The 22,835-nt window shown below is 38.0% G+C and overlaps 1 protein-coding gene across 1 annotated transcript in view; it reads right to left on the minus strand.

The window, feature by feature from the left end:
• Positions 1–1,216: 1,216 nt before the first annotated feature.
• PAPSS1 (3'-phosphoadenosine 5'-phosphosulfate synthase 1) overlaps positions 1,217–22,835 on the minus strand; it is a 41,756-nt gene continuing 20,137 nt past the window's right edge. Inside the window, exons 6-12 of the mRNA XM_033059994.2 lie at positions 21,815–21,928; positions 20,854–20,965; positions 17,121–17,326; positions 14,949–15,084; positions 13,315–13,583; positions 11,343–11,572; positions 1,217–2,240 (exon numbers count right to left, since the gene is read on the minus strand). Of these exons, the coding sequence (XP_032915885.1) occupies positions 2,102–2,240; positions 11,343–11,572; positions 13,315–13,583; positions 14,949–15,084; positions 17,121–17,326; positions 20,854–20,965; positions 21,815–21,928 (1,206 nt within the window). The 3' untranslated portion in view covers positions 1,217–2,101. The remainder of the gene's footprint in view (positions 2,241–11,342; positions 11,573–13,314; positions 13,584–14,948; positions 15,085–17,120; positions 17,327–20,853; positions 20,966–21,814; positions 21,929–22,835) is intronic.

A 22,835-nucleotide genomic window follows, 5' to 3' on the forward strand; every position in this document is an offset into this window, starting at 1 on the left:
GCTCTGGCTCCCAATTAGCATTATGCTGGGAGTGCTGTGGCTTTAAGCTCACAAAAGCCTGCAGCTTCTTTAATGCAGAGCCCTCCAAGAAATGTTTTGCAGAAGCATTATAACAACAACATAGGTTACATCTAGAAAACTAGGTCTTGTTATCACTGTATTAATTTGCTTGACAGCATTCCTGCTTCTAAATTAACTTCACAGGATGATTCACATTCACCTTCATCACGCATTTTCCAGGCTTCATATAGCATTTTAGAAACATTAACTTCTATAGACATTCACCTGTGTTTGCTATTTTGTCAAAATATAATCTTTCATCACAAATAGGAAAAGAATCAAACCTGACAGAAGAGAGTCCAAACTACAACTTCCAACAGTAAATCCCATTTTAGCAGCTGACAACTCTAGTTCACCTTCATGGTTAAACACGAAGTTTTGCATGAACAGCTGCACATAGATAGACGAACAGACTCTTTCTTCTGGATTTTATACATCCTATATATTGATATAATCTTAAAAAAAAGCCAAGTTTGAAGAAAATCTGTTCAGTGATTCTGAAGAAATAAGCTTGTCTCAAGCAATTGTTGTGGTTTGCTAATAAACAAGCCTCTTGCTTTTTCCCAATTCCACCTTACTGTCTATCAGAGGAAAGAATTCCTCTAAAAAATACATTCAACATCTCTTCAGAGACAGAGAAAGGAGGTTAGTTTCAAAGAATTTGTCTAAAATGCTACTGTGAAAAAGTAAATTAAGACTTCCAAATAGCATCATCCCATTCATTACACAGATCCCCCCCCATCACACCCTTCCCAGCATCCAAAAAATCTAGATGAACACACGCTCCATCCAAAAAATCTAGATGAACATATGTTCCATCCAGTATCAACATTCCACAACAATTATGAGCTGGTTCTTCCTACATAAACTGTTTAACAAGAAAAAAGTAAGTTTCTGTGGCAAGGATATGAGGCAGTTTCTAGCTAAGAGAGGTTATGACTGTTCCACTGATTACCTTGAAAAGACACCAAAAGGACAGTGCTACTTTACACTTGAAGAACTGTTTTACTTTCCATTTCTTATGTTTCTTCAGGATTCTAAAAGAACATATGCTTTGTCTTTAAAGCAAGCAAAGCTGACTCACAAGAAGATTACTCTTTGGACTCCTTGAAAAATAGACAGAAAAATAATATCTAAGCATTTTTACCACAGGAAATGCCAAAATCTAAGGATTTTCTTTATTTTTCTTGCAATAATTAAACATGAAATTAAGTTTGGGCTATCATGCTTTCTAAAAAGTTGTAGTTGGTTGATTAAGTATATCTGGAATCAAAAACCAGCAAATTATATCAAATGAAATAAAACATATCCTACTGACACCTATGGCAGCAAGCATATACAAAAACAATAAGTGAATTTGTTAACAATTCAAAGTGAAAACTAGACAGTTTCTTTTATTCATTACTTGGCCATCTTTACATGTCCACAGCAGAAGAGAACCACTATACAACTCAAACTCCAAAATTAAAGAAAGCAAAATTTTAATTATGCTGCATAAAGAAACCTTATTCTTTTTGATTACATATAGTCAGAAATAAATTTTAAGTGCTTCTGGAGATGATAATGATGAGATAAAGATGAAGACACTTTTACAGATGTTTCGAAACATTCTTTACTTTTTTGAGTTATAGATAATCTATCCATAGTTAAGGGATTAACTGTTACATTTTCTCCTACAAACTACTAAAACCAGACACTATCCAGCACCTTAAATAACATAAAAAGCTGCATCTACTTAACAGCTGCAGAACTCAGGACAGAGCTAGTAAAACATAAAAAAAAATACGAGAGTTAAAAATCCTACACAAGAATATTAACTGTAATAAAAGAGAAGACATTAAAACCAGCAGCTAGTTAGGTGCCAGGACATAATAGAACCCATAAGGGCAGGCAAAGAATGATGCTAAGTTAAGAAGAAAGAGTCTGTTTTCAGAGAACTTCCTGACAGACACCACAACAAAGCAACATGACTGGTGACTGTGTGGTCCCCTTCTCGTAAATAAATCAGGCGTCAAAGGTTGATCTGCAGTTAATAAGAGGCCTAAGCCTTCTCCAAGGATTTGTAGTATTCTGTCAGCACAGTCCAAGCCTTCGGAGCCATGAAGCCTTCTGGTGGGTTTTGTCCTTCTCGAGCCAGCTTGCGCATGCGGGTCCCCGATATAAAATCAAAGTCTTCATGGCTGAGAGAGTAGGGGTGGAGGAAAAGGGGAGGAGGAAAAGAACATACTTTAAAAGCAGGCAAAGTTGCTCATATTACTTCTACTTTCTTGATGCTTTATACATTTTTTCTTGGAAGTATAATGTTGTATAGCAGCTGTCATTTCAAGGCCAGTAACGCCAGTAAATCTCAAGAATATACATCCTCTACAATATAAAGCTTTGGTAACTCCTGAGGTTTTAGCAGCACGGTGCAACTGAACCCCTGCGGACTGAATTCAGTCTGTGCTTCCATTGAGCCTGGCTCGCTATCTGTGAGGAAACAAACTCCTGTTTAAAGAGAACCATCTATTCTACCTACTGTCTGAGCCCTCTGCCAAGGCAACAGCAGCCATCCTGATTTACACCTTGCCTTGCCAGGGCATAAGACCAGCCTGAGGAGCTGGTTGAATGTTCCCATGTTGGTTCAAGAAGGTCATTTCAGTGCCTTTTTCATTTCATTTTAGTGAACAGAGAAAGTAAGAGCCTCAGAATCTAGAGGCATGCTTCGCAGCTGTGCCATTTCAAGACACTGAGCACACGTATACATATTTATGCATATCAGTAACGTGGTATATACGGTTCAAAATAAAGAGGAAAGCAATGGAATAATAAAAATACCTCCTCCTAAAGATGTTTTTTCCCTAAAAAACAGAATTCAGTTGGACAAATGCAAAACTGAACACAGATCAGGACTGTTTACCATTGTTAACATAAGAATCTGATTTATTATTAACTTCTCAGTTATGTGGGCAGCAAAAGTTCCACAAATTAAATTACTCCTCACAGCACTGAAAGAGTTAAAGTAAGACATGAATGCCAGAGTTCAATCAAATGCTCCAAGGGAAAAAAAATATGTATTTCTAAATTAAATATGCAATTTTACTTATACCATTTGCTCCATTTGCAACATGTATGCATTACTCATTCTTTACTTGTCTGTTTGAAATAAAAACCAAGTATTAATCTCAGATGCACATGCCTTAGACAGAGACAGGAGCCAAATGTGCACATCAGAGGGCAGAACTTGGCTCTAAGTGCTGGTCTATGCTCAGTAGGGTATGGAAGTTAGCAAGATGCAGAAAGCATTCCACAGTTCCCTTTCACAACAACACTACCCCCGTAACTTTTTTTATTTGGATTATATACATTTACACACCAGCACTATCACACATGCTCTTTTCTTGTTGCTATAAATTTGGGACTGTGGGTTCCTGAAGTGTCACAAGGCAAAAAAAAAAACAAAACAAAAAACAACCCTACTGTGCAAAATATAAATTATATAAAAATGAAAATTTAAACCTGATGTAACTCCATGGGAGAAAAAGTTGGCACTGCTATTTATATTTGAAAATTTTATTCCTTAGCAGAGAGATGTCTGCTGCTCACTAACACTGCCTGAAGGTAACTTGAGTTCTTTGCAAAGAACTATTTATATAAAATATATGTGGGAAAGTGATAAATCTGGTTAATTCTGTCATAAAAATACCAAGTCTTCAGATGATCAGGAAGAGTAAAGCAAGTACTGTGAAGTTTTTCTCCGTGTGTGTTTTTCTCCACACAAACAGTTGGAGTATTTAAAAAAAAAGGTGCTTAATTCTCCCTTGTTTCTTAAGTTTTCAGAAAAGCATTCAACTTCGTCCCATACCCAACAAGCGAAATAATACTATTAAGCCACTACATATAGATGTCATAGAAGCTTCAATAAGACATACAACTTCTTTAGCTGCTTCTTATCCCTAGTTGCACAAAAAGCAGGTAAGAAGCAGACATACCAGAGAGAAACATGACGCTAAGGAGATCTACAGAAATTATTAAAAAATGAAAGGAAAAAAAGTGAGTGCATCATTTCAGAAACACAGTACATTCAGCATCTCATTTGTAGACATGTTTGCAAAACGTTATTAAAAATTAGAAAAATACTAATAATGTCCTCTCATTATCCTGAAGGTCTATTTTGAAAAGGTTTTTCTCTATTAAAAAAAATTACTTGAATTAGTAATTGCTAAAGTGACTCAAATGGAGTCTTGGCAATATATACACAACAAGACAGTATTTTTTGCCTCTTTAAAAATCACTGCATTAACAAATTTCAATCAAATTTCAGAAACTGAGATTCCTGTTAAGGAGGAAAACCTTATCAGTACTGTGATCACTGTGGCGTGATGTGACCTACAAGCATTTTGAAATTAAACATATCAGTATGAGTCATTTGCTTCAGTAGAAGACGACAGTAAAAGGAGTCACCAAGTAATTTCATTCAGAGTGAATTCTGAGGACACTAAGAGTTACTCCATACGAGGTGGATTTGAGTGGAACATGAGACGGGGAAACATTCGACCATTAAAGGCACTATAAAATTTAAATGCCAAAGCCATTCAAATTCCATTCTTTTCAGATTGGAAATGACCCTCAATGAAACTCAATACAAGGTTTTTCTGAGTATGGCATTTAAGTGCCTTTGAAATTTCTACTCAGTAGCTGCTGCAATCAGCTTTCTTTTAGCCACACTGGATGCTACTAAATACTTGTAACATTGACTTGACCTTTCACTGCAATTGAGTTTGACTGGTACTGACACAATACTTTGTGCCACTGCAATAAAAAGCATTCCCAAAAAAGAAAGAGGAAAAGAAGGCAGAAATAAAACCACAACAAAAATTTGTCAACAGAAAACCAGTCCTGAAACATTCCACTCTGAGGACTGGTATTTTCTCTGTGGCATAGCATCCTAGAACTCTACTACACTCACAGTGCGGAAAAAAACATACCTACACACACTGTGAAATTTTCTTACTTATGGAGAACAGGGATTTCAGAGACCTTACAGTTCCTGTGATAAAACAAGGACATCATTAGTTTGCAAATAGGAAGCAACTGTCACAGGCCTAAGGAAACCTACTGTCCTGTATCTCTGAGGTTTCAATACAGTGCATTAATACAGTAACTGCACAGAATATTTTTATTTCTACACATTACATAGTTGATTTTTCATCTAGGAGCACTAAAGATCAGTCATAATCTTGGGAACCCTGACCGCCTCTTAGGTATTTAACACTGTGCAAATTATCTTCTAGGAATTCCCATTCTCTGTGGAGGGCAATGTTTCAAGGTCTTAAAGAATTACTCTTAAATACAAAACTCGTGATAAAAGTTAAGACCATTCGTTCATAGTTTTGCCAGGTTTTTTTAGGCAAGTTGAACAGTAGGCAAATAAAACAATAATATGAGTTATTCACCCTGGTCTGTCTTCAAAACAACTGCTATGTTCTGTTCAGCTAGTAGACTTCAGACTAATTTCTAGGACACTTCACAGACCTCCTTGTCTGGGCTCCAATTCTAACCTTAAATCCTTTTTAGAAGGACTCTCTCTGAATTTAAACCTGCCTTTGCAGCATCAAGTCATGACTTACACCATTAACTCCTACAAGAAGTCTACTTTAGGCCTTGGGAATGAATGCGCCATGATGCTCAATGAACCAGCTACTGCCAGCTAGGTTCAAATCCCAACAAGCCAGGAGAAAAAGTATTTATGAAATTAGAATACAATATTGTGATTAATATCAACATATGCAAAGCAAATCCTTTCCTAATTCCTTTCTGAGTGGCAGGAGGATTTAAGTCTCCCGACCTGATGTAGTGTTTCAGTGTATCCTACATTATGTATTAATGAAAAACCATATTTGAAAAACCATATTTCACATAACTAAATTAAGGAGAACAATCAAGTGTGTTTATCCCAGCCTCTAACTATCACTTAAAAAAAGCAAATTTGAGAACAGTATGTATTAAGTTGAAGCAGCTCTCCTATAAGTATTATTTGATAGTATTAAACCAGTAATGGTAACCATATTAAAGGTCCTGGGAAAAAAAACCAAAAAAAACATATAAAGTTAAAATCTCTCTTCTTCACCGATACCCGCACTTCATTCACATTTTATAGACAGGATGAACAATCTGCTCCAGTCACCTTACTTCTGGATTTCTTTTAGCCAAAATGTTCTTTTTGGTTTTCTTTCAGGAAATTTAATTTCAGACACTGTTGTGGCTTTTTTAATTGCCAGACTAATTTCCTTTCTTAATTGAGTTTTTTCTCAGCAACAGTCTGTGGCTGCATTTTATAGGATTGATCTTCCATAAAGAACCGGGAATCTCTGCTCACAAAACCAGCTTCTATTATTAAGCCACCAATCCCAAATTACAGTAATTTCACGATTATAAGCCGCACCATTTTGACTAAAATTTTGGTCCGAATCCAAAGTGTGGCTTATAATCAGGTGCGGCTTATATGTGGACAAAGAACAAAAAGTTGCTGTTTTAGTTTGGAGGACAGGTGTCTGCTGAGAAAGGCAGGAACTTCTCTTTGAAATGGAGAATGTAAACCCCCTCTCTCCAAATTATTATAATTTGGAAATCAAGGGGCTTTCAGGTAAAAATATGGAAATTAGGAATAACAGTTCTTTTCTAGGGAAATCAAAATAGAAATACAGTACTACAAAGAAACAAACTCCAAACCCTGACAAAGTCAGAGTACAACCTGACACCCCGTCAGGCAGGGTGTTGGTAGCAGTCCCATTAAATGGTGGTTGCAGTCCTTTTGCAGTGACAGATGTGATTCAGTTGGAGCAGTGCTCCTGTAGAAGGTGCAGTTTCCCTCTGGAGGTCCAGTGGTGATGTGGAAAAATCCGGTTTTTCTCTGGAGTCCAGTGGAGAAAGGGGCTCCCTTAGTGTCCCAAACCCTCTGTTTTTATCTTGGTAAGAAATGTCGGGCTCTTCCCCCTGGCTGGAGCAACTTTCAATTGGATGCAGTAATTTTATCAGTCACACAGTGGGACTCAATGGGCCATTAGCAGACAATGACTCCCTGGAGGAAGGATGGGTTGTGAAAAGATAAAGAACAATGCCCTGCCTGGTTTCAATGGATGGTCCATTAGCAGATTATCTGCCATTGAGATAAGGATCACTGTCCCCACCCTCAACAGATGGTGATAGAATAGATACCTTTTATCACACTCTGTATTGTAACATGCGGCTTATAATCAGGTGCGGCTTATATATGGACAAAAAATGAAAAGTTACTGAAACCCAGAAGTGCGGCTTATACTCAGTGCGGCTTATAATCGTGAAATTACTGTACACTTGTCTGTGGTAACTGTTTGTGAGGCCTTTTTGGCTGAAGAAACACACATTGCTTTTCTGAAGGAATTTCATCATTGGGTAAGCTATTTTTTCAGGGAGGGGAGGTGGGTAGTGGTGTTATTTGTTGGTTTCTTGGTTCTCTGGTTGTTTTCTTTAGACTTCACTCTACCAGTCATTTACAGGTCAGACATTCATTTTGAATTACTCCATTATAACTAGAGTTCTTCCTGCAAACTTTTCTAAAACACATTTGGATATATCCAATTATAGATCAAAAATTATATGAAATCTAAAAGCACAAAAACTTTGATAAGGACTGTAACAATATTCATACTAGGTTTTATACGCATTAATTCAGAATTCTATGAAAGTGGAAATGGTCAAATTTCCCACACAGAAACTTATATATTAGGCTTTCTATCTGACTTGAGCAACAGTAAAAATGGCAGTTTTATTTTTATTATCCTCATTTAGACCAAAGGGGGAAAAAAATTAAATTTACTCTACCTGTACTGCTATACATCATTTCAAATGCATTTCACAAATCACTCTCCTAGATCTAAGTTTCAGACAAACTGTTTTTCAAAAATACGTTTCAGGAGTTCAGTTTCATGAACTAGTTCTAAGATGTCCAAGAAGCAAATTAAAAATTGTGTTGGCTTCATGAGGTAAAACACAAATATAATTCCAAGTCATTGGTTGTTCATATGTCTTAATATTCTAAAGGGTAACTTTATTTAAACAATTTATACAAGTTAAGCTTTGTGCATCATGCTGCAGCTACAGTTGCTCTGCAGCTGTTATAAAGGCTTTCACATCAGTCTTTCCTTACCCCTTTCCTCACAGACAATGCTCTGTTACCCTGAATGCCACCAGGATATTTCTGCCTTTCCTTACTAACAGGAGCCAAGTGACTTCAGCTTCCACACAGCACCACAGCAGCTCAGCACTGTTAACCAGCAGCATGAGGTCCTGACACCTCAAGTCGAGTCTCCAGACTGGTCCCAAGCAGGTACTGGGTCCACTGAAACTCCAAGGGCAGCACATGTTCCGGAAGGTACTTACAGAAGCAAGAAACAAAATGAACTTCTACACAAACTCTACAAAACTGTGCTTGTGGGGACACCTTTGGGAGCAGAAGACCTTAAGCAAAAAATCTCTTGGAATCACAGGCAGCACACCAGAGAAGTGAGGGCCTTTGGTACTAATTTGGAGGCCGGGCCAGTGTAGGTTTTTTTGTGGATTCCAGGCTTGCCAGCAAGGTCATGAGCAGCCCAGCCATAGCCATAGTTCTCACACAGCTGCCCAGCACCTTATTGTAGGCAGCTGACCAGTGGTGACCCAGCCCCTGAACACCCACCCCCACAGGGACACAAGGAATGCTATCAGCAAGCGTTACACCTTTCTCATAAAAGCCAAGCAAAGCAACTCTGCCATTGCTAATTCTGCAGCCACAACTTTTCAGACATCCCTCTGGCAGCTGGACTAAGCTTTTGGTAACCTCTCACCACAAGCCAAAGATTCATCTCCCACCATCCTTAGGATTTTCCTCAGAAGCCAAAAGGTATTTCACTAATAGCTGCAAAGAGCCCGACTGCAATAACCTCTGCATGTCTTTGCTGCCAAGCCAGGTGTGGGTGCAACTCTAGCAAATTAGAGAGACACTCAAGGTAGCAGATGGGGTCTATTATGGTTTCTCACAAGCACCTTCCCAAACAGAAGGGTCTAGGAGGCCTGAAAGAACAGAAGATATGATCACACAAGGAAAGAATAACTACACCCAGCAGCTAAGATACATGGCCAGCTATAGCACAGTCCAAAGGCAATCCCCTTGCCATAAGCTTCCACACATTCATTAGTGATGTAAATTCTGGAATTGCCTGGCTGGTTGTCCAAGCCTCAAAAACCTGGCAAGGGTGCAAGAGATACCAAACTACCCTTTTCTAAAGCAAGTCACAGCAATGGCGTTTGTCACCAAGTGAGCTCAGGAAACATTCCCACAAGCATCACTATTTCACATGCAAGGGTCTTCCACTAGTACTGATCCTCTCATGCCTCCAGGCAATCCTCTCTTCCCTGCCATCCTCCTTGCAGAGTCAAACACCACATGGTCCAGGAGCCCACCACATTTTCAGCATTACACGGACTATCTAGAAAGGCAACCATCTGCACCCACCCAAGCTCTAACTCTGTCTGGAGCCTACCACAGTGCTCCGTCTGGCAAGCAGGAGCAGGAACAGGAGCCTGCACGTGTCTGCATTGCCATCTAGAGGACTGCTGCCACATCTAGAGGATTGCTGCCACACTCCAGACCATCCACAAACAGTATTCAGGAAAGGACAGGACAAATGGGCTTACATCCTGACAGCACCAGGGCAGAACCGCGTATTAGTAGCAGCACTGCCTTTTTTCCATGACAGTTATAGAACCAGGCAAAAAAGTACCCAAACCAAGGCCTCACAGACACAGTGAAAGGATAAAAGGGTGCACATGATGCAGTTTGTGGTAGAAGGCAAAATCTGCTCCTACTACTTTTTATAAAAAAATCTGAGTTGTTTTGGATTTTTTTAATCATTTGCTATGGCTAATGACAGAAGTATAATTTTACTTGCCTTGATTGAAATCACATCTATCCTGCTGAGAGTACACTATTGATGATCAGAGAATTAGTGTTCTGAATTTTGGCCAGTAATGTTGCTACTCCCTTATTATTCTAACTTTTTAAGAATTGACACACCAAAAAGACTACTTCACTTTGATCTTTCAGTATTGAAGCATGAGCAGCAGGTCTAGAAAAGTGATTCTTCCCCTCTAGTCCACTCTTGTGACAGCCCACCTGAAGTACGGCACCCAGTACTCAACATAGAAGGTCCATGGATCTGATGGAGTGAGTCCAGATGAGGGCAAAAATTTGATCAGAGATCTGGAGCACCTCTCCTCTGCAGACAGGCTGAGTGTTGGAGTTGTTTAGTCTGCAGAAGAGAAGACTCCAGAAAGACCTAATAGCACCTTCATGCTCCTAAAAGAAGTTACAAGAGAGCTGGAGAGGAACTTTTTGCAAGGGCTTGTAGTGATAGAAGGAGGAATGACTTTAAACTGAAGGAATGTAGATTTAGATTAGATATTAGGAAGAAATTCATTCCTGTGAAGGTGGTGAGGCACTGAACAGGCTGCCCAGAGAAGTTTGCATTTCAGTACCAATTTCAACTGTAGTTTGATGTAAAGCGGAAGTACATTTTAATAATCTGAATAAATAGGATTAAATTAAAATGACAAGTCATCTTCCCAGCATCATTCATAGTCACCAGAGCAACACATACACTAAGTTTTGGACGCTGCTAGGCCACACAAGGGGAAAATAACATTGAATTGAAATACGCACACAGAAGGTGAAATGAACTGTTCTGTAATTGGATTTAAAAAAATAAACAACAAAACAGCTGAAAACCCTGGGACGCAATATTCTCTAAGGCATCATTGTGCTTTATTACTAACAGAGAAAATAAATAGCTATTTTTCACCCCATCTTGTCCACTTTCTTCACCATGCACAGTGTCACTTGTGTGTCTTCCCTCCTATCTGATGCACACCTGACACTTGAGAAGCTTATTTAGAAAGACAAAGCAGCAGAAAGCTAATCTTACCATTATAATAAATAGTAATATCTTTCTCTGGATTTACCAATCTGAGCCACTATGTCCCAGAAACCCCAGTACCTGGGGGACTTCCATGTGGCAGCTGAAGTTAGAGCAGGTAGTTGCACTGTGAAACAAATCATGCTGAAATCAAGCTACATTTGTCTAAAAGTCACATTGATCTAAAACCATGTCCAAACACTGCCATATTTGAGCAATATGAATTTCATTACAAACAATTTTTTTTTAATGTGTGCAGGGGTAAGAGGCTGCTATTGTTCAAGATTTTCTTAAAATGAAAATACAACTTACTGATCAGAGTCATAATAATCCATGCATTTCTTTTTCTTATTATAAGCTGCAACCCTGAAGGGTACTATTTCCAGTGCTCGGAGGCCTGGAGCCATTGTCAGCACTTTAGCACCATGGGTTGGTTCATACAGATCTTTCCCAGTGTCGGGGTGTGGCATCCCTGCCGGATCTCGTCCTACAATGTAGAAGTTAGCTCCTGCAACCATCCGTGATCTGCAGTGCCACTGAACCTACAGCAGAGACAGGAAAAACAATTAACAGAAGAAAATGCTCCAAAACTGCAGCTCTCAAAATGGGCATGCACTGTGTAATGAGTGTAATCAGATGCGACTTTTACTATGGAGCCACAACATAATAAAGAACCAGTTAAGTTTATCACCATCAAACTCACAGCTAAAACATACTATTCCCTTTTATCTGCACAGTAGGCACCCAGAAAATTACTTCAGCACTATCTACACATTCAGAATGAAAAACAACCCATGTTCAGCATTTTCAACTTGTACATGTGGCAAGGATGTTGTTCAAAGCAGAACTAACACTTTGTCTGTGTAAACATTAAAACCCAAAGGACACATAAACTAGGTACACAATGCACATGAATGCTTGTAATAGATTTACTTTCCTAAGCAGGTGAATTTATTGCATTTTGATACAGCTTTGCCTTACAGAACTGTTTCTTTTCTTCCAAGGCACTTATCAGGAATGTTAAAAACACAAAAAATGCTAAACTGATATTTATTACACTTGTCCATTAGGATTTTTACAGACTGGAAGGACCCACCCAACCTGTAGATAACCATATTACCAGCTGCTTGTTCTTCTGTAAAGCACTTGTGCTGTAGAAACTTAAACAATTGTTTTTAAACAACAATTTTTAAAGAAAGAAACTCTTTTATTACTTGAACAAACATTACTGCCAGGCTGTACTCTGAGGTCACTGAAAATGTCATATAGGTAAGGAGAAAAGTTTTATCCTGTTCAGAATAAGGAATGTGGATTTTGTTCCTCCTACACATACAAGAATGAGGTAGAAGATTTCTGTTAATTCTCACAGAAGACCTATGGAGAACAGTAGAAGATTCCCCACATTAACTCAGTCACATGCCTCAGCTAGATCTGGACTGCAGTTTTTTCTCTGGACTGAAAAGCACTGAAAGCTCTGTTTGACCAGTCAACTGGTCAGCAGAAAATAAGTGGCATCTGCCTAATTTAAATTCACTAGCAAGATCTCCTGTCTATCAAAAAAGCTACCCTGGAGTCAACCTCGGAGCCTGGTCATAACTCAAAAAATTAAAGGAAAAAAAAAGGATCGGAAAAAAAAAGGAACGGAAAAAGAAAGGAACGGGGAAAAAAAAGGAACAGAATGAGATGGAGAATCAATATCCCCTCAAGGAATTGTCCTCAACTGAGAACATTTATTCTTTCTGCTGCCTCCCATAAACCACTAGGGACTCCTCCTAAATAAAGTGTTGCCAAAGAATTATTTCACACAAAAGCCTTGAAACAATTCTCTCTGAATTTACATTTGCCAAAAAAAAAAAAAAGACTGCTTTTTTCTTAATACCCCTCCGACATACAAACTTTTTGCTTAACAATCATAAAACTTAAGTATTTTAACATTCAGGATAATCACTTGGCATCAAATATCACAGTTCCTTCTGAAAAAGACTGTAAAACTAAGGAGGAAGGATTAAATTATTATCATATCCTTGGAACTGTAAAGAAAGGAAATTATAAACCCAGTATTTTCTCCCACCATTTCCTGCAAAATCCTCCAATATAGAATTTTCTTCAGAAGAGAATGTTTTGGTTGGTGACAGAGACTTGATAATCTGCATTCTCAAGGAAAATTAGTCTCCTCTTTCCCTCCATTAAAACAACACAACACACAAACATCAGACATAGCGCAAAATATTTTAGTGCACTATCAAAAGGGTTTTGTTTTACTTCAAACTTTTGATATATTTACCTCAGTTGGTCCTGCATACATCATGGGGGAAGGGAATATAGCTACCACTGTTGTTTCTGGATTCAGGATTCCCTCCTCCAGCACTGCGGCGTGCTGCTTCATGCGCCACATAAGAGGAACATCATCCTCCTTTGTCCAGCCTCCAAGGGGGTGCAAGAGCAGAACTGGGCGCCGGTAGCCACGTTCCAGAAGTTGCTTATGAGTATCTTGCATTAAAAGAGCATGCCCATTGTGCACTGGGTTGCGTAACTGGAATGCAAAGACAGCATCTGTGCAGTAAAAAAACAAGACAAGATATAAAGGAAGCAAGTTGTTTTATCAGGAGTTGTACAGCCACAGAAAAATCTTCAGTACATGCTTTCTTTTGAACTCCATTAAACAAGTATAAAAGCAGTGCTCACAGGTCATTAAAGAATTTTCAATTATTACAAAAATCGTTGTTCTTCATAAGCAAAACTAATAAAAACCAAACATACAAAGAAAATAATCAGCTGCCTTAACTTCTGAATTTTCCGCAGAATTACTCTGGTTTCTCCAAGAGCTATAATCTTCTATTTGGATTTTTCACTTGCATAAGGGTACTATATTCTAAGAGGAAATCAAACTATGCTACCTATCTTAAAGGCTAAATCAACCATCAAGAGAACAAATGGACCTGTTTGGAACAAAACTAATAACATGTTCCTTACTAAGTCTCCTTCACCTTAGTTTAGTAGATTTTAAGCACGGTAAGAAGGAAAGCCAGACTAACTGCTATTCCAGAGTATTACAAACCCTTAAATGAGAAACCCTGCCAAAACCAGAATTTCTCTCTCCTGCAAATTCAGATGTACTAAAGTACCCCACAAGATAGCAAAATCACTGTAACTGAGAGGTTTTTCAATATGGAACCAATGAAACCTTGAGAGCAGGATTTCTTCAGATTTCAAATGTGTGTTTGCTTAGGGGTTAGCCAAAAAACTGATTTCCCAGACCTACAGCTCCTGGACATACTGACCACACAGAACAACAACAGCAGCTCAGGACCAGTTGTGCTTAGCATTCTTGATGTTAATCTCTCTCCTCACATTTAAAAGCGCAGTTGCCTGCCAGTCACTGCCACAGTGAAAGCAGCATGTTTGTTCTCTGCTTTAAGACATTCCTCAGACTCTTACTTATCTGCCTAACACAACTACCTTGGTGAAAAAAACTGTTTTATTTCTTGTGCAGAAAAGAAACTTGGCACCAGCCTACCTGCACTACTTTCAGAAGCCTTGTTCCCCAGAAGCAGCATGGAACAGACTTAAAAATAGCAGAGTATGAAAGCTCAGCATTCAACCATACCTCTGTAGTTTTCACCAAACATAATTTTTAAATCACATCTTACCACATTTTAACATTATCTTTTCTTGCATTACTTATATGTCTACAGTGCATGGAAAGATAAAGTTCAGAACCTCAGGCATTACCAGCTTCTGTTATGTATTGAGGCAACGCAAAGCCTGAGATCATAAAAATTTTCACTATAAAAAGCAAAGAATGCCACCTAACAGAGCATTTAAAATTTTCATCCTTGAAACAATGCCCCCCTCAGTGGTGGCAGCAGACATTTGGATAAACGTATGCAGGAAAAAAGAAAGAAAAATCTTACTCACCGGCATTCATTTCCTTGAATTTCTGCCTTAGTTCAGCTGGAGTGAGACGGTATTGATCAAGTCCATCATTCCAATAAATACGATCAAGGACCTGTAGATCTCCACCCACAAGCCAGTTCCCTTGTTCCATAACCATCTAAGAAAAGAAAGAAAAGTCCATGTCAGGATTAGTTATCAACTTCTCCTGAGTACCTAAAGCATTGCAGTGGGAACACATCTCTACCAAGGAATGCATTTCAGGTTGATTTTATTTATGGTCATAACTCAAGCATCAATTTTTTTCCTTTTTTTAACACTAACTGGAGCACAGTCCAGTCATGTTATACCATGATGCAGGAGAGATGCATAAATCTTCAGTAGGTATGTGCCTTTCTTTCAAAATTGACGTAATACACAGAAATGCAAATAGCACTGCATGACAAAGATAGATAGTGTCTGGAAAGCCTTGTCTATTACAATTTATTTAGCATACATTAGCATGTATTTTTATTAGTACATATTTTAAAATTTAATAACAATATAGCAATACAATGAAGTTGCATGCTTTATAGTTATTGGTCAAAGCAAACGCTGTTGCAGTGTCACTCTGTAGTTTACAAGATTTTCATCAGGAATAAAGTAACAAAAAATCAATTCTTAACTACTTTAATTTACAAATAAAATCAGAATCTTTGAAGTAGAACAGCTTTTGGATTTGTTTCATGGTAGCAGTTTACCCAAGTAACAGATGTTGGACAGCCACTACACTTCTTTTTATATCTTTAAGTATCACCTCACGCTTTATCAAAAATTATGGTAAGCTGCTTAACATACTCTACAAATAGCCATAGACATTACTTCAAAATTTTTAATTTCTGATAATGCATTTTCTTTTGAAGATGAAATCACAAAAAACCTCCAAGATTCATACACATTTCTGATAACTTTTTTAGTCTTATGCAATTTAGAAATGAGAATAAATCAAAAAGCCAAGATGCAAAAATTAGGCATGAATCTTTCAATTTAGTTTTCCTTTGACCTGCTGGAATTAAATGATCCCACAGTAACCATTCCTTTCCTGAAGAAAATGACAGACTTTAACATCTTACCCAGGTGGAGGGAAGGTGTGATAATGATACAAAGATGAGAAAACTCCGCACTACAGAATCTCTCAGACGCCCAAATATTTCTGAATAATTAAGAAGGGCTACCAAATTCATGTGCTGTCATGTCACTACTATACAGTCCAGTACAGGCATAAGAATACAAGCTCCTCACCTCCTACATAAGAAGTCATTAAAATTTTGTCTGCATGAGATTTTCTTAGAATGTATTAGATCTGTGTTAAGTTTTCAGTAAAGGGATAATCTTAAGTTCAACATCATAGAACACATCAAGGGCGTTGAAAATCTTCTAGTAGTCATACAAACACTTTTACAACATTTCAAAGGCTTCCCTTTTCAAGAGCAAGCTAATAATTTGAGAAATAAAGCATTATTTCTCTTTACCTAATTTTATGTCATACCTGTAAACAAAAATACCTCAGAGACAAATGAGGAAATAAACACATTTTGGCTCTGCAGAGCTAAAATGCAACGTTCACATCAGCTTGCATAAGCCAACACAGCACTCTGATGAGCATGTTACAATTAGAACATTTCAGTACCACACACAAATAAGGCCAAGATAATAAAACATAACGAACACAATGGATGGGAAATTACTCCCCAGAGAGTTAAATTATGAACTCTCCAGGAAGAGGGCCTGTTTGAAAAACATCTAAAACAGGCAGGTCTCACGTGCACCACATGCAGGCAGAAAAGAAATTTTCTATCCTTCACAATGCATATATCCACTAATTAAGGAGCTTTGATGATCCATCTGGCAACACAGAGGGATGTGTTTCCTAGGCACACTGGAGGGCAAAGTTCCCTCTCCTGTAGCACAGATTCTACAGTACATTCTAAATGCATTTCATGTGTACATATTGACATTAGATTTTCACACTAAGTACAGACTATTCAACAGATGCATAGAAAAAAATTACCTTTGTTTCTGCTCAGATATTTTAATTAATTTTCAAAGTAGTTTTTTTTGTCAAACTACATCAATCATAGGCATGCACTTCACTTAATTTGCAGCTCCACAACAGTACAGCAAATAAGACTAAATCTTCAACTTTTAAACATATACCTTGATGTAGGGATGTTCCTTGCATGTTGTTCCCCACTGTCTAGCGCAGCGTTCTTCTTTCCTGTGCTCGTAGAATTCAGGATTACGGAGAATAGCAACCCGGTGACCTTCATACACCAGGGCAATCGCTGTGCACCCATCGAGCCTTTCTTTGTCTTCTTGAGTAGCTGTTAGCACTATAGGCACTGACAGATTAATAACTCCCCCTGCAGAGGGAAAAAAAAAAGCGTCCTTTATCCTTAGTAACAGTCATCGATGTTGTTATGCAAATCTACCTAATTAACAAGTTACTTTTAAGGCTGTAAGTGTATTACATGACAGGTAGTTGAAACACTTACTTTAAAAGGGATTAAACAACTTTTAGAATTAACTCATGCCTCCATAAAATACATGTGCTATAAAATTGAGCAACCACTGAAGTTTGAAAAAGAGTGAACACAGTACTGAAAATAGCAAGTACTTAGAGCTGCACAAAAATATTCAAACTGCGAGGAGAATACATTTTGGGAAACTCAAATTAATATCTTTCTTAAGAATCTACATAGAAAGTAAAAATACACAAATGACATTATAAAATAGACTATCTAAAATATCAGACAAGATTTCTACTGGAGTGGAAAATTAGTAAAAAAGAAATTATATTCTCAGCAAACATACTTTCAGCCCCCAAGGGAAAAAACAACACAATAGGAGCAGACAAATGTACCCAAGTAGTTAACATACATAGTAACTTCACGATTATAAGACGCACCATTTTGACTAAAATTTTGGTCCGAACCTGGAAGTGCGGCTTGTAATCCAGAGCGGCTTATATATGAACAATGTTCTGAAAGTTGCCAACCCGGAAGTGAGACCCCGCGGCAGCCCCAAGCCGAGCTGGAGCCCGGCTGGCCCCGGCAGAGGCAGCAGGGCCAGCAGAGGCAGGCAGGCAGAGGCGGTAGCGGCAGTGCAGGTGTTGGGTGGGGGTGAATGAGTTCAGCAGCCGCGCCGCCTGGTCGGCCCCGAGCGGCCCCACCAAGCGGCAGCGCCGAGCTGGGCCACTCAGCCCCATTGTCAGCCCCGAGCAGGCCAAGCCCACCCGGCCCTGAGCCGAGCCAGTAAACCCTGCAATCCCACGATTCTGTTACTAATTGGCAACTCTGTCAAAGTTGCACATGGATCCTCACTGCAAACAAAAGTGCGGCTTACAATCCGGTGCAGCTTATATATGGACAAAGAATGAAATGTTGCTGATACCCCGGAAGGGCGGTTTATAATCAGGTATGGCTTGTAATCGTGAAATTACTGTATTTCAGGAGGTGACTTTTGTTGTTTACTTAAAACCATATTCAGATTCAAGCATTTGCCTTTCAGAAAAAACTGCTCAGTCAGGCAAACATTTTGCATAGTTTGTTCAGTTGAAAGTTTACCAGCTACTTTACTTCTAAAATTAAGCCAATGTAACTGAAATTTTAATGTTATGTGTGGTCCTTATTTTTAGGGACCTACTTCACTGCCAGATGCTAAAGTCCTGTTTTTCTTTTCTACAAGAGTGAGATTTGAGAAGCCCATCAGAGTAAATATCGTAAGTCTTCTACAAAGGTTTGTGCTCTTATAAGTATATGCAAAACTTTTGGGTGGCCTCCAGGAAAAAAGTCATGGACCCTTTAAAGTTAATGGAAGTTAATGGAAGTTTTGGCATTTGCCAAGACTAAAATAAGGCTAATTTTGCTATTATTTAAGCAATACACTTTTCATTAGGAAATTAAACTTCTTAGGAAATTAAAAATTATAAAGCTGGATGAAAAGTTTAAGAGAAAAATAGATCCTCCTTCTTTCATAATGCAAAATGTATAATGCATGCTGTGCATCTTCTCCCAAGTTCAGTTTTGGTGTCCAGAGTTATTTTCAAAGCAACTAGGTCATAAAACTGAATTTGGCAGCAACCACAGAAAGCAGTTTGACACCCCAAAATGGATCATAGAAAAAAAACATTTTTGCTTTGTAGACAAGTAAATAAACATTTCAAAGTATGAAGAGATGTCAGATCTGTTGATTATTTTGTCCATAACCAGTAATAAATAAGCAACATCTTCTACATTTTCCTTTGGCCACTGTACAAATAAGAAACTGAGGAAATGTATTGAAGCAAATCTCTTAAATCACAGATGAGCACAGTGTCAGGATGAGACTTTTCCAGACAACTTAATCTTTAAAGGAAGACTATCAACACATCTGCACTGATCTCCATAGCTTAGAAGTCAGTCAGTATGAACACTGCTTTTAAAGCCCAAAGGATGAGATGCATTGCAGGTAATAAACCATTTCCCTCTCTTCAGAATCAAAGCCCTGCAAAACGACCACTGCTGTAAGACTCAGAATTAGCATATCAAGAAGGAGGAAACTTTAAGGATGTTTTTTGCAATGTTGCCATTGCTGCAAGTAGCAAAGTAACTTTAAAGCAATCATACTTTTCTGAAAAATTTACACATGTAAATCCCTAGATCTCTAAAAAGAAGTAGATCTCTAAAAAGAAGAAATCAGTAAAAGGACATCTAAAGGAACATAATGATTTTATCCAAGCTAAGGACTAAAAACTGTTTCCATCAATAAGTTGCTATTTTTCATTACTCTCATTTTTTTGTAGCACAGACAAGATACGCAAAACAACAGCAAAAGAAGTTCAAAAAATTGTTATATTGTTATATCTGAAACACTCACCTAAACAAAGTCTTAAATGCCTTATAAAAATCCTGATTTACAGAAAATTACAGAACAGAACAAGGACCTACAAGTTATTTTAGCAGCTCAATGTATTACATGTCATCTGCAGAGGACCTTTCACCTGGATGGATGCACAAAAGGCAAAAATGAAATGAGAACAAAACTAGTAACCCAAAATTATACTGCAAAGTAACAGGATGGCATTATGTTGTCTAGGATAGCACCTAGACAAAAGGGAGTTAAGAAATATAAGAAGGATGACAGATGTCTGTATCGCAGAATTGAGAGAAAAGTGACTTCTTTTTGTTCTGCTATTTGGTCTCTATCAAGACAAGAGTGATGCAAAAGGAAGCATGAATACAGGAAAAAGGCTGGAGTAAAACAGCCTTCAAAGAGGAAGAAATGAAAATTGACAGAGGATCACAATCAAACTTCAAAATCTGATGATGTTATGACTTATTCAGTCTCTTAACAAAGTTCTTAGCCAACTAGCAATGCAAAATAAAACTTATTCATTTAAATCCTCCCAGGAAAATTACTAAATCATAATAATTCAATTACATGTGACAATTTTTCATACTCAAAATCTGATTTTACACTTGCAGCAGCCCTATCACTCAAGTCAGTTTGTTGTGCTTTCCTTCATTACTAATACAGAACAAATCTTTTGGTCACCGAGCTAAACAGCAATTAAATTGAAATTCCAAATTCTAAGATCTATTTCTTCAGAACAAATTAGAAGTGTGCATTTTAGAAATAAACATTTTCCAAAAATTAAGATATTCGAAAAAAATTTTGTAAAGGCAAAAAGACAAAATATTCAAATTCTAATATGATGGTAGGTATAAAAAGAAAAAAACAGCACATCTAAAACTGCTTATTATAATATTCTATTCTCTTATCTCAGACTTCAAGCTGTGCACAAGCCTGATAATGTGCTACCGCACCAATACTAAGAAGCAAAACATCAAAAATATTTTAGAAGTATGATCAGTTTGTTTGGTTTTCCAAATGGTGTATTTTACCCTACCATCAAGGAGACAGTCAAAGTGAAGGCACTGGAGGTATTCTCTCTCTCTCATAAAGCCATTCAGGGGTGTTGCCCAACCTTCTGCTAGCACTTGTACCCACTGCATATCCACCTTGTAAAGAAATGAAGAAATAGAGTTAGAGCAGATCAAAGTTGCTGCTTAATTACTGGTATCAGGTATTAATCATAATAGATCATGATTTAATTCTAAAATGCAGGACAGTACAAGTGGAAGATTTCTCAGTATTACAGTTTTTAATCACAAATAAGTTAAAATCTCTACAAGTAAAGAAAAAGGAACAATTTGTTCCTCACTGTTCATATTTTTGGCTATTTTCCAGTCCTCACATGTGATCAAATTTCTATTTGTTTAAAAAACCAAACCAACAAACACACAACAACAAATTTTATTTGGAAATCTTGATAAAGTTAACCTTAACAAAATGAGAGAATCCCACTTGCCTTTATCTGACAAAACAAGATAACAAAGATGCTAAAAAGAAAAAAATAATAGCAACACAATTACCACAAAAAATATCTGAATTACTGGTGTAAGTATTAAGAGGTCTAATCTTTAAACAAATGAGAAATATTTTTTTTCATAAACTACTGAGACAATCCAGAAGTAAAATTCTCACTGGATTAGTAGTTATTTTAGTATGACATATAAGTTTACACAGAATTTCCTTCCTTCCTTAGCACACAGTCACATTATGACTTAGTGTGTGGTCCCCATTATTTCTGCATGTGCATTACTAAGACTTGGTCATGTTTTTGACAAGGACAGGCATTGTAAACAAAGAAATCATAGACACTGTGCTTTCACTCCACGGAAGAGGGGAAAAAGTATCTCAAGGTTATTCTGTAACCAGTACAGGTATTTCAACTACATCTACTTAGACTAAGCAACAGATCAGACCCTCCTTCAACTGCAGCAATGAGACACCTGAACACACAATACCTTATTTATTTCCAGGGTTAACAGAGACTCAGCATCAGTTTTGGCCAACTGTAGCTTGTTTTCTGGCACATAAAGCTCTTTCACCTCGTAAGAGGCATCCACTGGTACAATGTCCTGTATAAAAGGAATAAACAGAACTTAATGTTTTCTCAGAATGCCTCTTGGGCACTGAACACACATTAAGAAGTAAAATTATAATGTTGCACTACAGAGTAGTAAGAGTTTATTAATTATGCAATTATACTCATCTAAAACCCAGCACTGCTCCAGGATTATTATATATTGCTAGTTGCTCAAGCCAGCAGGCTGGCTAAACTGATACATTCTGACAAGAGACTTTTTTCTAAACCTTAAGTAATCCATATAACACATACTTATTAAATATTTAACTACTGAATTAAGTTTTTCTGATTTATTAACGCCTACAGTATCTACAGTAGAAAGATAGACTCTATGATTTTACACGTGCTTAAGAAGTAAAAAGATTTTGAGACTAAGCATTTTTGAATTTAAGTCATTCACTATACAAGATACATTAGAAATTGTAACATTAAGGTAAAATAAATAAAGTTCCTTCTCTACTGAAAATTAATACAGAAGTACAAATTACAGTAATTTCATGATTACAAGCCGCACCTGATTATAAGCTGCACCTCCAGGTGTCGGTAACCTTTAGGTCTTTGTCCATATATAAACTGCACCTGATTATAAGCCACACTGTCATTTGCAGTGAGGACCCATGTGCAACAAAGTTGCCAATTAGTAACAGAATCGCAGGATCGCAGGGTTTACTGGCTCGGTTGGGGCTGGGCGGGCTCGGCCCGCTCGGGGCTGCCGATGGGGCCGGGTGGCCCAGCTCGGCACTGCCACTCGGCAGGGCCGCTCGGGGCCGGGTGCCACTGCCACCGCCGCTGGGCTCGCTCGCCCCAGCCTGGCGCTGCCCTGTGGTGGCAGGCAGGGACGGAGCCCGCCCGCTCTCGTGGCGCAGCAGTCCTCGGGCCGCGGGGCCAGCAGGAGGGAG

The sequence above is a fragment of the Catharus ustulatus genome, chromosome 5, assembly GCF_009819885.2.
Source record: "Catharus ustulatus isolate bCatUst1 chromosome 5, bCatUst1.pri.v2, whole genome shotgun sequence".
NCBI classification, from domain to species: Eukaryota; Metazoa; Chordata; class Aves; order Passeriformes; family Turdidae; genus Catharus; species Catharus ustulatus.